This window comes from Amblyomma mixtum, chromosome 1 (genome assembly GCF_055824585.1).
Source record: "Amblyomma mixtum isolate Tamu chromosome 1, ASM5582458v1, whole genome shotgun sequence".
Taxonomy (NCBI): domain Eukaryota; kingdom Metazoa; phylum Arthropoda; class Arachnida; order Ixodida; family Ixodidae; genus Amblyomma; species Amblyomma mixtum.
Genome location: NC_143012.1, coordinates 180,357,858 through 180,375,776, shown reverse-complemented (window position 1 = coordinate 180,375,776; position 17,919 = coordinate 180,357,858). Strand labels below are relative to the sequence as shown.

The window sequence follows — 17,919 nt, the reverse complement described above, 5'->3', positions numbered from 1 at the left end:
TCCCGCTGTGCGCAATTTAGGATACTGACTGGTGCAGCTGGACATTTCTCTCATTTCCAACCTCATGGTTCTTCCAATCTGCCAAAACTGTGTGCTTGTCACATGCCATTCGCTCTTTGTGTAGTCAAGCTTCACACATGATGCAGCCACTAGTGAGGGGGCTCCGCTGCTACCACGTCACGTCTTGACGAATGCCGCGAAGACCCTTATCATGTGGAAGCTGTACTGCTCCGACACTTCTAAAAGTATGCACATAGTAAAACGTTGACGAAAATGTGAAAAACTGTCACTCTCACGCTGCTCTCATCTAAAACGACCATGCGCAGTCTTTCACCAAAAAAATTCACCGTGATGCAAGTGGCTCTTGTCAGTTTTTTCGGGTTCATTCAGAAATTCGAATTTGGATCAGTCAGACAATTTTTTCAGCCCCTTGAAGTTCAAATTAACGAGCTTTTACCGTGTAACATGCACACAAACCAAAAATGGAGAAGCCGCAAATAGTCGCACGCATCCCAAGCAGCGCAGAAGGAAATAAGTAAGGACTTTTATTTAAACAACTTGCTTGTACCGTCAGTACAGCTGCGTCTTCGAAATACACGTCTTGAATGCTGTCAACAGTCCTGTGTCCAAGTTCTGGTTGAAGTGACATCAGTTAGCTTTCTGCCTATCTTCTTTTTGCATGCTGGTATTCCTTTTCTTTATTCTCCAGCGTTCTTTTCTTTTTCCCCTGCTGCACCTCTTAATGTGGCCTCCCTCACCACATAAGCTTGTCGGTTTTGTTTACCATCATGGCACTTTCAGTCCTTTGTCGATAAACATGAAAGTTTAGCGGCCAACAAATTGTCCTCACCAAGCTCACCTGTGCCTTCTGTGATCAAAAGTGACATAATTCTGCAAGCTGCAAACATATCTGAAATTAACTGTGCAAATTACCACAGTCTGTAGAGTGTACTGTGAATGTTAAACCGCCAAGTTTTGGTACTATTCGACAGATGGTGTAGGATCCGTGCAGTGACAAACCAACGGGCAAACACATGATGCCAAGACTTTTTTGCGCACTCGGAAGTGCGAGACGGAGGCTAAGTATGCATTTCTTGACTGAAAGTTTGCGCATCAACATCGATATAGTCAGGTACAACTTACGATAGATGCGGCAGATACCGTTCAAAGGAGGCCTCCCAGCCAATAACTGATAAAGCCGTGGTTAATCCCCTCTCATCAGCCGCCCGCTGCGATGTCATGCTAGCAAGTACAAAGGGATTAACTTCCTCACGTAAATGCTTCGCCGCCAAGAACGCACAAACACGAGCCCACAAAAGAAGCGTACGACCAGAGCAGCAGGGCAGAGAATGACCACCCCCCCCTCACCCTGGCGTCCAGCAGCAGGTTGTCCGGCTTGATGTCGCGGTGGATGAAGCCCAGCTTGTGGATGGAGTCGATGGCCAGGGCCGTCTCCGCAATGTAGAACTGCGTGCACTCCTCCGACAGGGTGTCCTTCTTCATCAGCAGCGTCATCATGTCCCCTGGCAGAGGCAGGACGACCGACTGAATGAAGCCAAGCCTCACCCACCCAGGGGCACTCAACGTCACTACGCAAAGACAGCCAGAACAAGCCTGCTGTGTGGCAGTTAACAAGAGCGCTTTGCACCGGCCTCCAAGACGGTGTGAGAGATCGTAACACCAGGTCGTGGGAAAAGGCACCCCAAAATGCTGCTCACAGCCAAATGCATTCCACAAAACAGCATGGCTGCGCAGTGAATGCATCTTGGTGCCATAATTTGCAGTTCTTCAAGCATAGCACAGGCCAGTGAGAAGCAGCTGATTCAGCTGTGTGCTGTAGCAACACAGGCAAGCATCAAAGTGTTACTTCTCTCAACTATGCTTGGTAGAGTGCAAAAGCATAACTGAAGCAAAATGACTGTTGCAGCTATGCAAACACCAGCCAGTAAGGCACCTCCGATATTTATTTATTTATTTATTTATTTATTTATTTATTTATTTATTTATTTATTTATGTACATACTGCGGACCATGGTTAGGTCCAAGCAGGAAGGGCAGATTCACAAAAAGCAAAATTATAGCAACAAAAATACAACAATACAGCAACGATAATGTAGTAAAACAACAATACAGATATCTGTATTGCAGCACATGCAATACAGATATGCATGTGCACTGCTGCAAGAGCTTGCTGAACAGGCGTCTACACCTCCTGTTCGGCTGCTGGGGAAGGAGGAACACCACTCACCCCCCGGGAGGAACTCCATGATGAGGTACAGGTTCATGGCATCCTGGAAGCTGTAGTACATCTTCACCACCCACTGGTGGTCGGCCTCCACCAGCACATCACGCTCGGCACGCACGTGCGCCACCTGTCAAGGAACAACGAGGAAGGGGGCACGCGTGAAAACCACTGCAGAACAGAGGGCACACTGGGCAATTAAAAAATGATAAAAATAAAAGTGCAGGTAAAAAGGCAGTAGGATCGTTCCCATAGTTAAACTGCAGGACTGCGGAAGCAACAGCATTGCCTGCAACTTAGTACACTGATAACAGCACTCGGCAAATGACAAATTACTTACTTTAGCTCGTCATTTTTAGCAAAGTTTTAGAATTAAATTATTATTTCATGCAAAGCAAAGTGAAACAAAGATGACGCGTTACTAGTCTGCTAGGCCAGTTTGAGTTAACAATACTATTCTAAGCAGAGCAAAGACTGTCAAACTGCCCTAGGTCGCATCAACCACAGCATCTCCACGGTATTTTTTAATACTTCTAACACACACTGATGCTTCTTAAAATTAACTGATTTCTGTGACTCAAGGACACATCTGCGATGTGACAAAAAAATTAATGTTAAACACACACGTTTTCCCCAGTGGGCACTAAAATCTAAGGCATGCAGAAATTTATATCCCTTTCAGATGCTAATTAATTTCCTCCTCTGGGGGGGGGAATTCTCACATTTCCATATTTTCAGTAGCAGCATATCAAGAAGAACGCACAGGAAATATTACCACCTTCTCCAAAGATGAATTATACAACTTCTGCTGGCTCCTCGCGTATCACCGTTGCAGCTCAAAACTGCTTTCAAACTCTCAAATGCTCTTCATTTGACTGATTCCTGTCATACTAAGCCATTGCGTAAAGAAACCAGGACATTTTGGTTGGTTTATTGGGGTTTAACGTCCCAAAGCGACTCGGGCTATGAGGGACGCCGCAGTGAAGGGCTCCGGAAATCTCGACCACCCAGGGTTCTTCAACGTGCACTGACATCACAAAGCACACGGGCTTCTAGAATTTCGCCTCCATCGAAATTCGACCGTCGCGGCCGGGATTGAACCCACGTCTTTAGCACTTGAATGTACTCATGCTTGCACTAATAAAATGAGTACAAAAGTATGCACTAGGTGGCACTGTATCAGAGCTACAGTAAAACACAAAGGTGTTCATTTTAAAAACAATCTTCTATATTTATTTGGCAAGCCCAGGATTATGTGCTTACACACATTATTTTTCAGTTCTCTGCACAGTTTATTGCGTCTACATTAGAGGATGCTGCACCTTACATACAAGCGATTCAATAGTGTTCAGGTCGCATCCACAAATCTAGCTCCTCCTGTGTATGTGAGCACACAGTGAGATGCCAATAAAATGCATGAAAGGCCACATGACTAAAGCTAATAAGTTACTGTCACCTCCCTCAGAGTATGAGATGCGAGACCACATATACGCACCCAACACTTCTCCAATTCCCAGTAACAATACAATGATGGACTAGAAAGTGTCCAGTGAGAGCAGCTAGTAGAATGTAAACTTTGGGTCACTGACCACGTCAATAAGGGGGTTAGTTAAAACTAACCCCCCTTTTTGACGTGGTCAGTGACCCAAGTTTACATTCTACTATGCCACTACCTGACCAGACGGGATTCCGTCAAACGCTGGATTACCCCTCCAGTGGGAGCTGTCAGATTTATCTTCAATAAGTACAGCCGTCATGAATCACGCGCACTCCTTCTGCAAAAAGCTTGCCTCAATATGATCCACACACGAGCCCATTTGCTGAGGCTTAAGTTTCTTTTCCTGTTCCTGAATGACAGCATGAAACTTGATGGAATTAGACACCTGCTTGAGCTGAAAATCCGCATCACAAGAATGAAATATACAAAATGTTTACCGAATACGGATTGCATTGGTGATACATTCAAATTTTCTTTTTTCTCCCATGTGATCCCACAGTGGAATTGGTTTCCTTCTGAAACTGTAAACCAGATGTCATTTGAAACATTTGTCGCCTTTGACAAGATACTTTGAAAATTCTTAACATTGTCACTATGTGCGATTAAACGTGCTGCTTCTGTTGCCTCTTTTTTCTGTGCTGTTTCAATTTAATATGAACCCGATCCTGTAATGGCCTCAAAGTGAGGCCAACAGTATGTATTAAATAAATAAATAAATAAATAAATATCCTTACGTCATACCACAGACTGAAAACTCATCTGTCACAGCTAGCACTACCAACATAAAGTACCAGCTAGCCCTGATCTTTGGTCTTTTGTGACAAAAGCTATGGGACAAAGACGGCTTCTTTTTTTTTCTTCACTAATGAAACTGTGCCGCATTTGTGCACCAGTATAAAGTCATCTTTCCGCAAAGATATCGGATAAAACATCTTTCTTTTGAGCACATATTTACACTGCAACAAAATCTAGTTTAGCAGCGAGCCCCTGCATGTTCTGTGAAACTTCGTTCTCTTGTAGCTCTGCCAGACACACAGTTGATCAACTTTTTTTTCTCAGCTGGTAGCCCCCCAATGCATTCATCATCATCATCATCAGCCTGACTACGCCCACTGCAGGACAAAGGCCCCTACCATGTATCTCCAATTAACCCTGTCCTCTGCCAGTTGCAGCCACCGTATCCCCGCAAACTTCTTAACCTCATCCGCCTACCTAACTTTCTGCCGCCCCCCGCTGCGCTTGCCTTCTCTTGGAATCCACTCCGTTACCCTTAAGGACCACGGTTCTTTCTCAACTGGTAGCCCATCCCAACGCACTAAGCACAGAACGGCAAGTGCCCGCACCTGTTCCTTCTCCAGCATGTCAGCCTTGCGGAGGATCTTCATGGCATAGACGTGGCCCGTGTCACGCTTCTGGACCAGCCGGACCTCACCAAAGGCCCCCCGACCGATCACCTTGAGCGGCTCAAAGTCTTCCACACCTAGCCGCGAGCGCTTGAGCCGCAGGAACTCCGTCTCCTTCAACGAATGCTGCATCCGCTTCTCTTTCTTCTGCACGCAGTCAGGAGGGAATAAGAGCCATTAGCTCAACTGTCGCAAGCCTTTTTGCACACATTCAGATGGCTTGGTGGTTCGCCAACCATGTATAAATAGCAATATCATTCTATTTAGTTGCATAAGGCAGAACTTTCCACAGCTTTACAGCAGTTTGCTGCACACGTGCAGTAGGGAAAATTAAAAATTCCGCAAGTGAACTTTCCCGCATAACAATATTGCCCAAGACAGGATAAGATGGCTGACCAAGCATTTCCAGCTGAAAAAAAAAAAAGAGGGAAATGTCAGAAACAAATGTAGGAAATGTAAGAAACAAAATATGTTTCTTACATTTTATCCATACACTTAGCACCTGTCCTGTAGCCCTTACAGTTTTTTGTCTTTGGCAACCTTGTCTTTGGCAACATAGTATATGAGGGAAAGCGCACTTGTAGAATTTTGAATATCCCCTGTAACACCGGCATTTACAAAGTTTTGAGGCATGTAACTTCATCAGTACTTTTATAATCATGTTGCAGCATTACTACAGATTCCAGTGCCACTGGTAACTTGGATCTGTTATGAAACACTGGTCCTGAACTCTAGTCCTAGTCTTGAACACTAGACCCAGTCCTGAACACTAGTCCCAGTCCTGAACACTAGTCCCAGTCCTGAACACTAGTCCCAGTCCTAAACACTAGTCCCAGTCCTAAACACTAGTCCCAGTCCTAAACACTAGTCCCAGTCCTAAACACTAGTCCCAGTCCTGAACACTAGTCCCAGTCCTGAACACTAGTCCCAGTCCTGAACACTAGTCCCAGTCCTGAACACTAGTCCCAGTCCTGAACACTAGTCCCAGTCCTGAACACTAGTCCCAGTCCTGAACACTAGACCTAGTCCTAAACACTAGTCCTAGTCCTAAACACTATTCCTAGTCCTGAACACTATTCCTAGTCCTGAACACTATTCCTAGTCCTGAACTCTATTCCTAGTCCTGAACTCTATTCCTAGTCCTGAACACTATTCCTAGTCCTGAACACTATTCCTAGTCCTGAACTCTAGTCCTAGTCCTGAACACTATTCCTAGTCCTGAACACTATTCCTAGTCCTGAACACTATTCCTAGTCCTAAACACTATTCCTAGTCCTAAACACTAGTCCTAGTCCTAAACACTAGTCCTAGTCCTAAACACTAGTCCTAGTCCTAAACACTAATCCTAGTCCTAAACACTAATCCTAGTCCTAAACACTAGTCCTAGTCCTAAACACTAATCCTAGTCCTAAACACTAATCCTAAACACTAGTCTTGAACACTAGTCCTGAACACTAGTCCTGAACACTAGTCCTGAACACTAGTCCTGAACTCTAGTCCTGAACTCTAGTCCTAGTCCTGAACTCTAGTCCTAGTCCTGAACTCTAGTCCTAGTCCTGAACACTATTCCTAGTCCTGAACACTATTCCTAGTCCTGAACACTAGTCCTATAGTCGGATACAACTTAAGTCTGCAGTGAAGCTCCGCCCACATTCAGCCTCCGCGCAGAGAATTCATCCACAACAAACAAGTATAGTCCGCTGCTTAAACGTTTCTTGTTACCTAAACAAAAAGCCTATCTCAAGAAAAAAATTACAAGCTCTAGAATTTTGATACGTGGATTGTTTGATATGGTCGAACATTAAAAAGCTGATTTCGTTTACTCTTGCGGTTGGCCAAGCGGAGTAATACAAAACGCCGCGGACCGCGGTCCAGTGTTAGCAATTGCTGTTTTTTTTTTAAGTTGTATCCTACTATAGTCCTGAACAATAGTCCTGAACACCAGTGCTGGCCTGACTCCCTAGTTAGCGTCAGCCTACATGACTGACCTGTTCTTCGGAGAGTCCCTCCTCGCGCATGGTCTCCTCAAGGCGCTCATGGCGACCCTTCCGCTCCAGGTGCTGGGTGACGAGGTTCGAGTAGTAGTTCTCCAGGTGCACCTTGGCCTTGGTGGCCTTGTCCAGCGTGTGGCCACTCAGCCGGACGCCCGCGCCCGCGTCCGCAGTGGCCGCAGCCATTCCCCCCCGGTGCTGCTGCTGCTGCTGCCGAGACTGGGGACCCGAGCTGGGCTGCCGCTGCACCGAAACAGAGACCAACAGTCAGCGAAGAGCAACAAGGACAGAAAATTGTGAACTGTGGAGTTTAACGTCCCGAAACAACACATGGGCTACAAGGGACGCCGTAGTGTAAGGCTCTGAATTAATTTTTACCAGCAGGGGTCTTTTAAACATGCGCTGAGATTCACAGCAGACGGGCGTTTTTGCATTTTGCCGCTATGGAAATAGAGCCACTGCAGCGAGGACTGAACCCGCAATGTTGGTATAAGCAGCCAAACACACAGACACCGAGCCGCCGCAGCAGGTGCAACAAGAAAAACTGCCACACAGCAACCTCAGTAGGGATGCTCTACACTCTCTTCTCCATGTACACAAGTGTACAGCACCGGGTACACAGCACTCCACTGGACAGATTCTCAACGCCGGTCCCTCACTAGCCTAACACAGTGTATGAGACAACAGCACGTTAACAAATGTATTTCAATTGTGAAAAACTGTTTTGATCTTCAGTATATGTACAAAATGAAGCTGAACTGCTTTAATATAGAAGAAAAAAAAAGAGGCACAATGAACGCTGTTGACATATTTGTCAAGACAAAACACAGTTCCCACTAGAAAAAAGAAACTTCACGGTAAATGTGGCACTCTTTTCCCTTCAAATCTGATTAAAGCTCCTTTTTGTACGTCACAACTAAAAGCAGACTGTTTCTGTTCAGTGGCAAAATCAGAAGAGAGTCTCCGATCTCCGACAAGATGCTCTGCTTCCCTCGGAAACCATGCCTCCATATGTTTGTTTTCCTGAGCACATCTTCTTGGGAGCACCGACGTTCGTACACATTTTTCGTCAACCCCAAACTTTTATCCAGCCACTCTTTTTCCATCTTCTCTTGCGAAGTTCACCACTTTCAGTTTAAACTCTTGCACCCCACAGAGATGGCGATGCCAAACTTTCTGAAATCATTGGTGTGGATTATACAAAACTAATTTTGTAGCGATAGCTACAGTAGGCTAGCAGGAGCACATTTCACAGTGCCTGCAAAAGACCACTACTGCGCATGCACCGTTACTATGGCAACCATGGCGCCGCAGCTGCTGCATCACACTGCGCAGAGTCGCGCCACGCAGCTGGGATATAAGCCGGACCCAATGCGCTCGCTCCTCAGACGCGCACCATGGAAGAAGGAGATTGGCTGTACTCATTACCAGTACAGGCCGCGTGAAATTGAGTCTTCCGATCCAGAAGTCGTCGCATGGTACAAGGCCGGTCGACAGCGTGAAAACGAGGCGAGAAAGGCCAAGCGGGCGGCCGAGACACCCGAAGAGCGAGAGGAATGTCTCGCCAAGCTGCCGAACGACAGCGACGGCATGTCGCTGCCAAAATGTCAGTAGACTAAACTGCTTTCGCTGCATATATCCTCGCCTAGCTGTGCTAAGCCACTGCCAATTTTTTTCTAATATATTTTTTTTTTCTGATTCTCTTAACAAAGTTAGGGGTGCGGCTATTACATGAATGCCGCCAATACACACGTATATACGATAGCACAAAAGCAGAACTCCTTGGTTATCAGTTTACTGCTCTGTGAGCACAACAGCTTCAAGTAAGCTTCACTATGGACCCACTTCAGATAACACGCACAAAAAAGAAGCTTGAATGCACTAAGAGATGAGGCGAAATTGTCAATAGCTTCGCTGCAAACGAAGTTAGCTAAACTATCGACAACTTCACTACCCCACACAGAGTCACTAAGACCGTGCTTCCACTGAAAGAAGCCTGTCAAACCAGAGCCACTTCATCAGTGAGCTAAAACAAACTTATTCCAAAACGTCACAGCAATCAGTCAGGTCAACCAATCTTTTTTTTTTCCTTATTACAGGTGAATCTCCAAGGTTGGACCCCGCAAGAATCGTGCCATTTTTTTTTCATTGCACAGACTTTCCTGCCTAAACAGCTATGAGTGCAAGAAAATAAATAAATTCATAAAACAGCCACCAAGCCACTTATCTTACACCATGCGAAAAAGGGGGGGAGGGGGGTACTGAACTCATTATTCTAGCTTCAAGCACAGTGTCAATATAGTCCCAGACAATCAAACCAAATCCAATCCAGAATGTACAAATGCCCAAAATAATCATATCAAACAATAGGGTCACTGAAACAATGAGCAATCCTTAGAGTAATGCTACATGAAGAAGGAACCGCAGTAATGTAGTCAGCATGATAGTGAAAACTCGAACAATAGCCTATCTAAACATCAATATTCTGAGGGCTGCATTATCACTGAGATATCACAACCAAGAGGAGCAACACCTACAACAGGGTACTTCCTCGCAAATGAGATAATGGTCCTTTCAGACAGGTACAAAACGAAGCCATCTGGAGTGCACCATTTTTCTAGCTGTGTGCAAATACCTGCGCTCTTTCTCCTAGCCACTCACACAGTCGTTTATTAAGCTACATTTCGCACTGTTTCACCCAACCACAGGGCACAGACAAATCCACTGTGAGCCAGACGTGTGCAATGTAACCAACACTGCGCATTCAACACGCACAGTGAGATAAACTTCAGAACATATACATTAGGGAGCCTCAGAGTGAAAGCAGTCAAGAAAAATGAAACAGGAGAGCAAGTCTGAACTCCGAAAGGTGGAACCTCAGCTAAAAGTGCAGCTTGGAAAAAAGAAGACGAGGAACAAGACGGAGTTGAATGAAATTCACCTCAGTAATGAGTGCCCACCAGCAGCGAAAAAACACAATGAGAAAAACACAAGCCTTAATGCTGACAACTGGCAATGCATGGAACAGATGAAGAAGTGTGTATTATGCACAGGGCCAACAGCCATTACGATTTATCTCACCCTGTAGCAGACAGAATATGCACAGTTACAAGTCTCCATTACAAGACCTACACGACAAGATAAAAATGAGGGATAAGAATGAGCTCAAAGATGAATAGGGTTACACAAGCGATAAAGTGAAAATTTACAATAAAATACGGCATCCCTGCTTCTCTGTTCTGCTTCAACCTATACAGCAGTTGATCCCTGTATGCCACAAGCCGCAGATCTAAGAAGGTGTGAGCCATAAAAAAAAAAAAAAAGAGAGAGAGAGAGGGGAAGATGCTGGAACACAGGTACTTACGCGCCACATCTAACATGAAGAGTAGAAAACAAGCTCTGCCATCAATATGTCCTCTCAGCTTTTGGACAAAGACTGAGGCTCCGAGGTGAAGCGACCACAATGGTTGCACGACACTTGCGCCTTACGACACACTCCCCACTCCAGCCCTTTGAAAGAGCGTATCGATGAGATAAGACCTTAGCTCCAACAGTAGTAGTGTCCCGCGACAACTTCCCTGCACAGAGGGGGCCAAGAGATAAGGGTCCCTCCACAGAAGCTGCAATGCTAGGTGCCAACCCTTCAAGTTGCCATGACAACGGATATCTCCCCTCCCCCCCCCAGCATTGAGGCTGAGGTGAAGACAAGGTGCACAAGGAAACTTCCAGGGACGATAATCTTGATGCGCTGCCCACCACCTGGCCAGTTAAGAGACTGCAGACAATAAATTTTAGCTCGCGTGTTTTCTTCTTGCGTTAGACATTAGCATATAATTACCACCCCATGGTGTTCCCCTATGACTGCTAAAATATTTATAACATAAAAAAATTAAGTACAACTGATGAAAATGTATAAATTTATAATTATAATAATCAGCCATCATTCAGCTGATGACACCGAAACAGCATGAGAAAAGAAATTCAACTATAATTTATTTACCCGCCATAGGTAAATACTACATAGTGGTACATGTTTTCTAATGCCTAATTCATCATTACAAAGAAGAAAGCATGCAACTGAAGTGTGGTGTCTAGAGTCCTTTAATATCAACTCAGTGTCTCGTGTTATAATGATATCAGAGCTTTGCCTAAGCCTGAAAACAAAACAGTCTGTAATGAAAAGCTAAAATCTCTTGGTAAACTGCCCTAAAGGATGGGGGGGGGGGGGGGGGGGGGGGGGGGAATTAAGGTTTGTCTCCTTGCTATAACCCAATGAGGCTGAAATAAGACAGCTTTTCATGAATATGTCCTTGTATGCATTGATCACACACTGCACGTTTCATGCGGTGCAAGAATGTTCACTGCTTTTAAGTGCCTGCAATGTCTTGAAATACAGTCTCTGCAGTATCATATACTATACTAATACCAATTTCGCGTTATATACACTATGGTTTACGATCCCGGCCGCGGCGGCTGAATTTCTTTGGAGGAGAAATTCGAGGCCCGTGTACTGTGCGATGTCAGTGCACGTTAAAGAACCCCAGGTGGTCGAAATTTCCGGAGCCCTCCACTACGGCGTCTCTCATAGCCTTAGTCGCTTTGGGACGTTAAACCCCATAAACCAACCAACCAACAAAAATTGTCATTTTAAAATACATGATTTACTACTGATACAAGATTCTTCAAAGGGGCCGAACACTGAATTTTAAGCCCCCAAAATTTTATGCACAACATAAAGCTTGCTGCCTAAGGTGTTCAATTCTGCAAAAGCTTCATTAGAAACACAGCAGAAAATTTTGACCGAGAATCTTTCAATCAGCGCATGCACCTGTTTTTATGTATCTTGACAATTGCACATTGGCAAAAGTGATGTGCCAGAAACTAATGCAAATCTCACCCAGTAGACAGTAATTAGACATTTTTACTATAGAGCAGACCCATTTTTGTTTGCACACCAAAAGATGTTACGGCATGGTTGACAAAAGTTTTAGTAGAGCGTGGTTACTGCTCCTCCAAGAAATGCCAAACACTGTGGTGCCATCTAGTGACGAGAGCTAAAGGCACATCATTGGCAATGAAAAGGGAAGGTGGTTTTTCATTGAAGGGCACACTGGAGGGACACGAACTACAATAAAATATGACAAACACTCCTGAAATAAAAAGAGAAACACTGGGTACTTAAAACAAATCAGCAATATTTTACCGAAGATGTGTACACGTGGTGGGATGCACTGATAATGGCAGGGTTTCGCTGCAAGATGGCACTTCAATTTGTTTTACGAGATTTTCAGTGCAAAGTTAAAATTATAAATCCTCATCAATGTTGCAGCGCTCAATTCTTACAATAAGAGGAATGATTATTTCATTTCCGCCGTAATTTCAGGACACGTTTTCACCAGTGGTCGCTCCCTATAAGAAACTTGAAACTGCCTTCTGATAACTCAGAAACAGGATCTGTACAAGTGCGCTGCCCTGAATCACTTGCACCATGAAACGGGCATTTTTTTTTTTTTTTCATTCGCCAAGCGAAGACTGCTGGGTCACAGGAGCACAAGCTGCGTGTGAGTCACGGACTGGCTCATCGCATAATGCAAGCGAGAAAACACCTGTGGCCCCAGTGACACATCGTTGCGGCCAGACCCAAGAGCCATTTCTCTAGCAGGGCCTTTAGTTCACTTTTTACGTAGATCAGGTAGATCAGGTGTTTTTTGAGTGGAACAAGCTTTTCCGAGAAGGTAAGGAAAGAGTGGAGGAAGACGACCACTCCAGACGCCCTTCGACCAGCAAGACCAACGAAAATGTGTAGCGAGTGAAACATTTACTTAACAGTGATCGTAGAATGAGTATCAGAATGATTCCTGATGACTTGAGCATTCCTCAAACCCAACTTTTTGAGATCGTGACAGAAAACTTATCCATGAGGAAAGCGTGCGCGAAGTTGGTGCCGGGAGTGTTGTCAGAGGAGGAAAAGGCCAACTGGTAGGATCTTCTTCATCATGTGAATGAGGACCCTGATTTTTTGCCCAGCACAAGGCGGCAACGCTGCCTCAGCCCCCCTAGAGCCTCGATTTGGCCCTGCCAGACTTTTTTCTATTCCCGAGAATAAAATCGACGCTCGAGGGGAAACATCACAGATCGGTAGAGGTGGTTCCATAGGCCGTGACGAGGGAGCTAAACAGCATTCCGGTCCAGGCGTTCCTGGAGGCGTACGAAAACTGTAAAACTCATTGGCAGCAGCGTGTAGGTGCGGAAGGTGCTACCTTGAAAAACTGTAATCGTTTGTACTATTCTCCTGAATAAATTTTGTTTAAAAAAATGAGTCCTACTACTTTCAGAACAGACCATGTATTAATTCTCATCTTTGCTTTACTCTTGATCTCATTTTGCTTTCACCACTTCGCATCTGCACAGTTCACAACATGACACATGCAAATGCTCTGCACATTGAAATTGCAGGCTGACTGAAAAAAATGAAGCCAGTTGTATACCAACACCAGTATCTTCACTGTGCTTTTGACGGCAATTTCCCCCTCCTCCATTGAAAAAATTTTATTAGCAAGAATCAGTGTCCCCAGCGAACGTCCCAATTCAAACTGCCCCAGCAAGTGACGCTGACTGGCACAGCTGCATGCAGCCCTAACTGGATGACAGTCAGAAAAGCAAACATAGACACCCAAAAAAAGTAAAAAGGCTATGCTGTTAGCTGCCCGGATGGATATGTCAAGCGCAGCTCATGTCAGCTAGAGGTTTAAAATGCCATCAACAGACCCGAGCGCACTTCCCTGTTTGCGACACAGCGGTCAATGACACACGTGGTGGACAGATTCATACAAGCGCACATTTATACACACAATCATATCCCCTTCACACGCTGCTTCCATGTTTAAAATCCTCGTATAGCAGTGCAATGTCCACGCATGTACAAAAATGCACTGAATGCTGAAAAAGCTTATGTAGAGTCATGTCATGCAAAACAACCCATAAAAAAAACATTTTTAAGGTGTCAACATCTGCGCATTTTCCAGTACCTCTAGCATGGCTCTGGTGAGTGTGTGCCTTCATTTTCTTTATTATTTTTTTTCAAGCATGAACACTGAAAGGCCTAAAATGTGCTGATTTGTTCATGCAATAATTTATAATACCAGAAATATAATGAAGTACAACTGAGACCCTGAAAGCAGGATCCGACAGAAATCACAATTGTAAGGGAGGGTAAGAATCATGCGTGCGCAAACCTGGCATGCTACTCACAAAAATTTTTAAAAATTGCTGGCAGTTTAGCATTGCTAAGCACATAATATTATGCGACAACAGTCTTGCAGGTGGACACCACTGCCCCATACCTGAAAGCGCGATTTAGGTGTCCACTGACCCAGGGAGCCAGCTATGTGCATTTCCTTTCCTATCGCGGCTTCTGTGCACATATGGAAGTTGATGAAAACAACAACATGCAATGCACAGCACGAGAGTGTGTTGCCGTTTAACACGAAGCCCGATCGGACGCGGTGATAGCCTAGAGCTCTCGTGTGCAGTGACGAGCGAAGCTGATCTGTTCGTGCAGTCGTGTGTTCAAAACCCAGTTGCGGCAATATCTCTTTTATTTTAGCAGGTTTCTGAGAAGCTTTAGACAGACATCGGCTTTTCCAGGAATGCTAGAGAAGTAGTGCTTCGGCACTAAAATTTGAAAATGGACAATACTAACCACCTGAAAGGGATATGTGCAGGCTCAAAAGCACACATATGAACAGCGAAGACAACTAAACATGCGCAGCTGCCACATCATGGTCCGCACACTGATATAAGGTTTCTGAACTGGACAACTGACAGTCTTTTAAGCCCTCCTAATGAACCAAGCATGAGTGTGACAGTGCAGGCAGCCCTCTCTTCCTCCCATTCCCACTTATCAACGCACGAAATCTGCCTCCTCATGAGGGCTGGAGGGGGTCGATGATTCAGCAGCCCATGGTATGAGTACACACACTCGGTAAATTGGTTTTTGGGAAATGAAATGGCACAGTATCTGTCTCAGATATCTCGGTGGACACCTGAACCACGCTGTAAGGGAAGGGAAGTAAGTGACGGGAATGCAGCTGTGGACACCTGAACTGCGCCGTAAGGGAAGGGAATGCAGCTGGGTTCCTCTGGGTACTCAGTAGACGAGCGCCTTAACCACTGAGCCACCACAGCGGTACGCACACTTACCCATCTATGATTTTTCACAAAAGGAACTAAAAGCCATGCGTATAAAAGTTCCTCTATCCCTGATTTTGCATTCAAAGTTGGGAGCTGCTAAAGTTGTTTCATTATACGCTATATCAATGTCATAAAACAAAATCTTACGCAAAACTAGTGCAGGAGACAGAATTAAGTAGCGTTTCATGCCACTGGGAATCTCTTTTTACTACATTTAATATTGATTATTACTTCAAGCTATATTTTAAAGAAGGCCCAAATTTGCCTTCACTGCACATCAGGGAATAAAAATTACAAAAAGAAAACAGTGTAAATATATTGAATGAGCCCGCCGCGGTGAGTGTGGTTATGGTGTACGGCTACTGAACCAAAATATGTGGGTTCAACATCGACCGCAGTGGTCAGAATTTGATGGTGGCGAAATGCCGGAGACCCATGTACTGTGCAATGCCTGTGCACATTAAATAACACCAGGTGGTCGAAATTATCCAGAGCCCTCCACTACAGCGTCCCTCGTAGCCTGAATCACTTTGGGACATTAAACACAAAACCAAACCAAATTTATTGATTGAATCGCACCAAAAGAAGCTACGATGCTTACTCTTGTGGTCTAAATAAAACATTTCAACGCAGTAACTTTACTATATTAGCCAAATGAAAGAGAAAGCACTACATTCATACTAGACGCCCAAGTTTAGTGTGAAAGATGTAAAAATGTAGTCTGCACAGGATTAATCTACTGATGTAGCGACTTGAGCAAACCGAGCACATCCCACAAGATTCTTACACAAATTTGTCAACACAAATCCAGCATGTGCTGGCTGTAATCAGAAGATAAAGAAAAGGGTAATTTTCTTTAACGAAAAAAAAAATTTCCTAGCCAGAAGGGAGGCCAGGCAAGACAAGCGCCCTACCTTTCCTTTTGTGCTGACTGTTTTGTGCCACAGTGTCTCATGGTTAGTTCCCACCGCTGCTTCAACATTGCGAGAAGCCAGATCAGACCAGGATATAAAGGGCTCTCTTAATGCTCCCCAGCTAACCCCGTCCTGTGCCAGCCATAGGCATCATATCCTGAAGAACTCTGTAGTCTGATCTCAGGCCAGGCTTTTTTTCCCTCTGAACACACTCTTGATACCATGAAAGATCATCAGTTATCTCTTCTCCACCTTACATGACCAACCCAGGCATTGTCTTTCCTCTCAATTTTGACTGGGATATTTTGAACTCCCCACTGATCTCATTCCATGTCTTAAGCTTGGCCCCTATCAGCTTCACTTCATACCAGGCTTGGCTGTCTTCAATCTTTTTTAAAGCTTTTCATTAGCTTCAGTGTTTCACCCTTATAAGTGAACAGAATACAACCGTAATGTGCTTTTTTTTTTTTTTTTGAAGAACCTCGGTAAGGTGTTGTTGACTTCGAGGATGCATCAAAAGAGCAGTTCTCCCAGGCTTAACTGTTAAAAGGGGGCAATATTTATTCTGCTGTGTACTGCACCAGAAAAAATAAGGCGAGCCCTTTTGCAAAACAGGCTCACCACACCAAACTCACTAACGACACTGGAACACAGGCATCCCCAGTGCACTCGACAGAAGTATTATCTACACCTGTTGCTAGCAAACCCTGTGTACGTACGTCCCACACCACCCAAAAATGCCCAGCACACCCCAGTGCATCTACACATGGCCCCAGAGCAATGCATTCACTTCCAGCAATACATTCCTTATCGCCACGGAACAGACTCCTGTTGCCAAATGCCAACGGTGCAGTCACCACGTCACCCAGGTGAAAAAGAAAAAACAATTCCAAGTTACAACAACAACAGAAATCAAAACATTTGCTAGCCAATAGGCAGCAGTTTGCTTCTAATAAATGCCAGTGGAGGTTGCAGATCTCCCAACCGTTGCAGCTATTTCGACTTGCTAGAGACAGGAAGGGTCTAAATAAAGTCTGTCCATGGCGTTCAGCGGAAATGTGATCTGCCGCCTACAGTCGACTGCACCACGCTAACCGCAGAGAGGCAGCTAAAGCAAAACCGTCCAAGAGAGAGCAGAAAGGGCACCTACACTGCCAAGCTGCCTGCCGAAGAACATGGCAAGGAGGCGGCTGCACAGCTTCACACGCACACAAGCTCACAATATGGGAACCCAAACAGCCCGCACCGGCACTGCACAACCAAGCGGGCAGTGCTGCCGACCAACGTAGCGCCACAACACCCCCGGGAAACAAAAGAGTGCGGCGCGCTCCTCACAAGGCAGGTTGGCGACGACGCAAACATGGCATATCCCAGGCGGCCGGCCTTCTGACGAGAGTAGCGGAGGCAGTGCCAGCAATCCATTGTTGTGCACACCCGCACACGCGGCGACGACGCGCACCCATTCGCTTCCTTCACTCGGCAAGCGTGGATGTGTTTTGTAGCGGAGGCGACAGCAGCATGGAAAGACCGAGAGAGGGGGGAGGGCACGGTGTATTGTCGAGTACCTTGCGAAACACCTGCCACGCGTCCCTGACGCGCGGCTTCGACTCCTCCACCCTCTCCCACCTCTGCCCCCTTCCCCCGAAGGCAAGCAGCTGGTCGCCACGCAGTGTGTCGA

At 45.4% G+C, this 17,919-nt stretch overlaps 1 protein-coding gene across 4 annotated transcripts in view; it reads right to left on the bottom strand.

Moving 5' to 3' along the window:
• trc (Serine/threonine-protein kinase tricornered) overlaps positions 1-17,919 on the bottom strand; it is an 84,782-nt gene that overhangs the window by 23,328 nt on the left and 43,535 nt on the right. For 2 of the 4 annotated variants that reach the window (XM_089560230.1, XM_089560214.1), the window contains exons 2-5: positions 7,132-7,377; positions 5,084-5,290; positions 2,249-2,372; positions 1,369-1,523 (exon numbers count right to left, since the gene is read on the bottom strand). In XM_089560230.1, the coding sequence (XP_089416356.1) occupies positions 1,369-1,523; positions 2,249-2,372; positions 5,084-5,290; positions 7,132-7,320 (675 nt within the window). In that variant the 5' untranslated portion in view covers positions 7,321-7,377. The other 2 variants (XM_089560205.1, XM_089560220.1) reach the window with 2 other exon arrangements.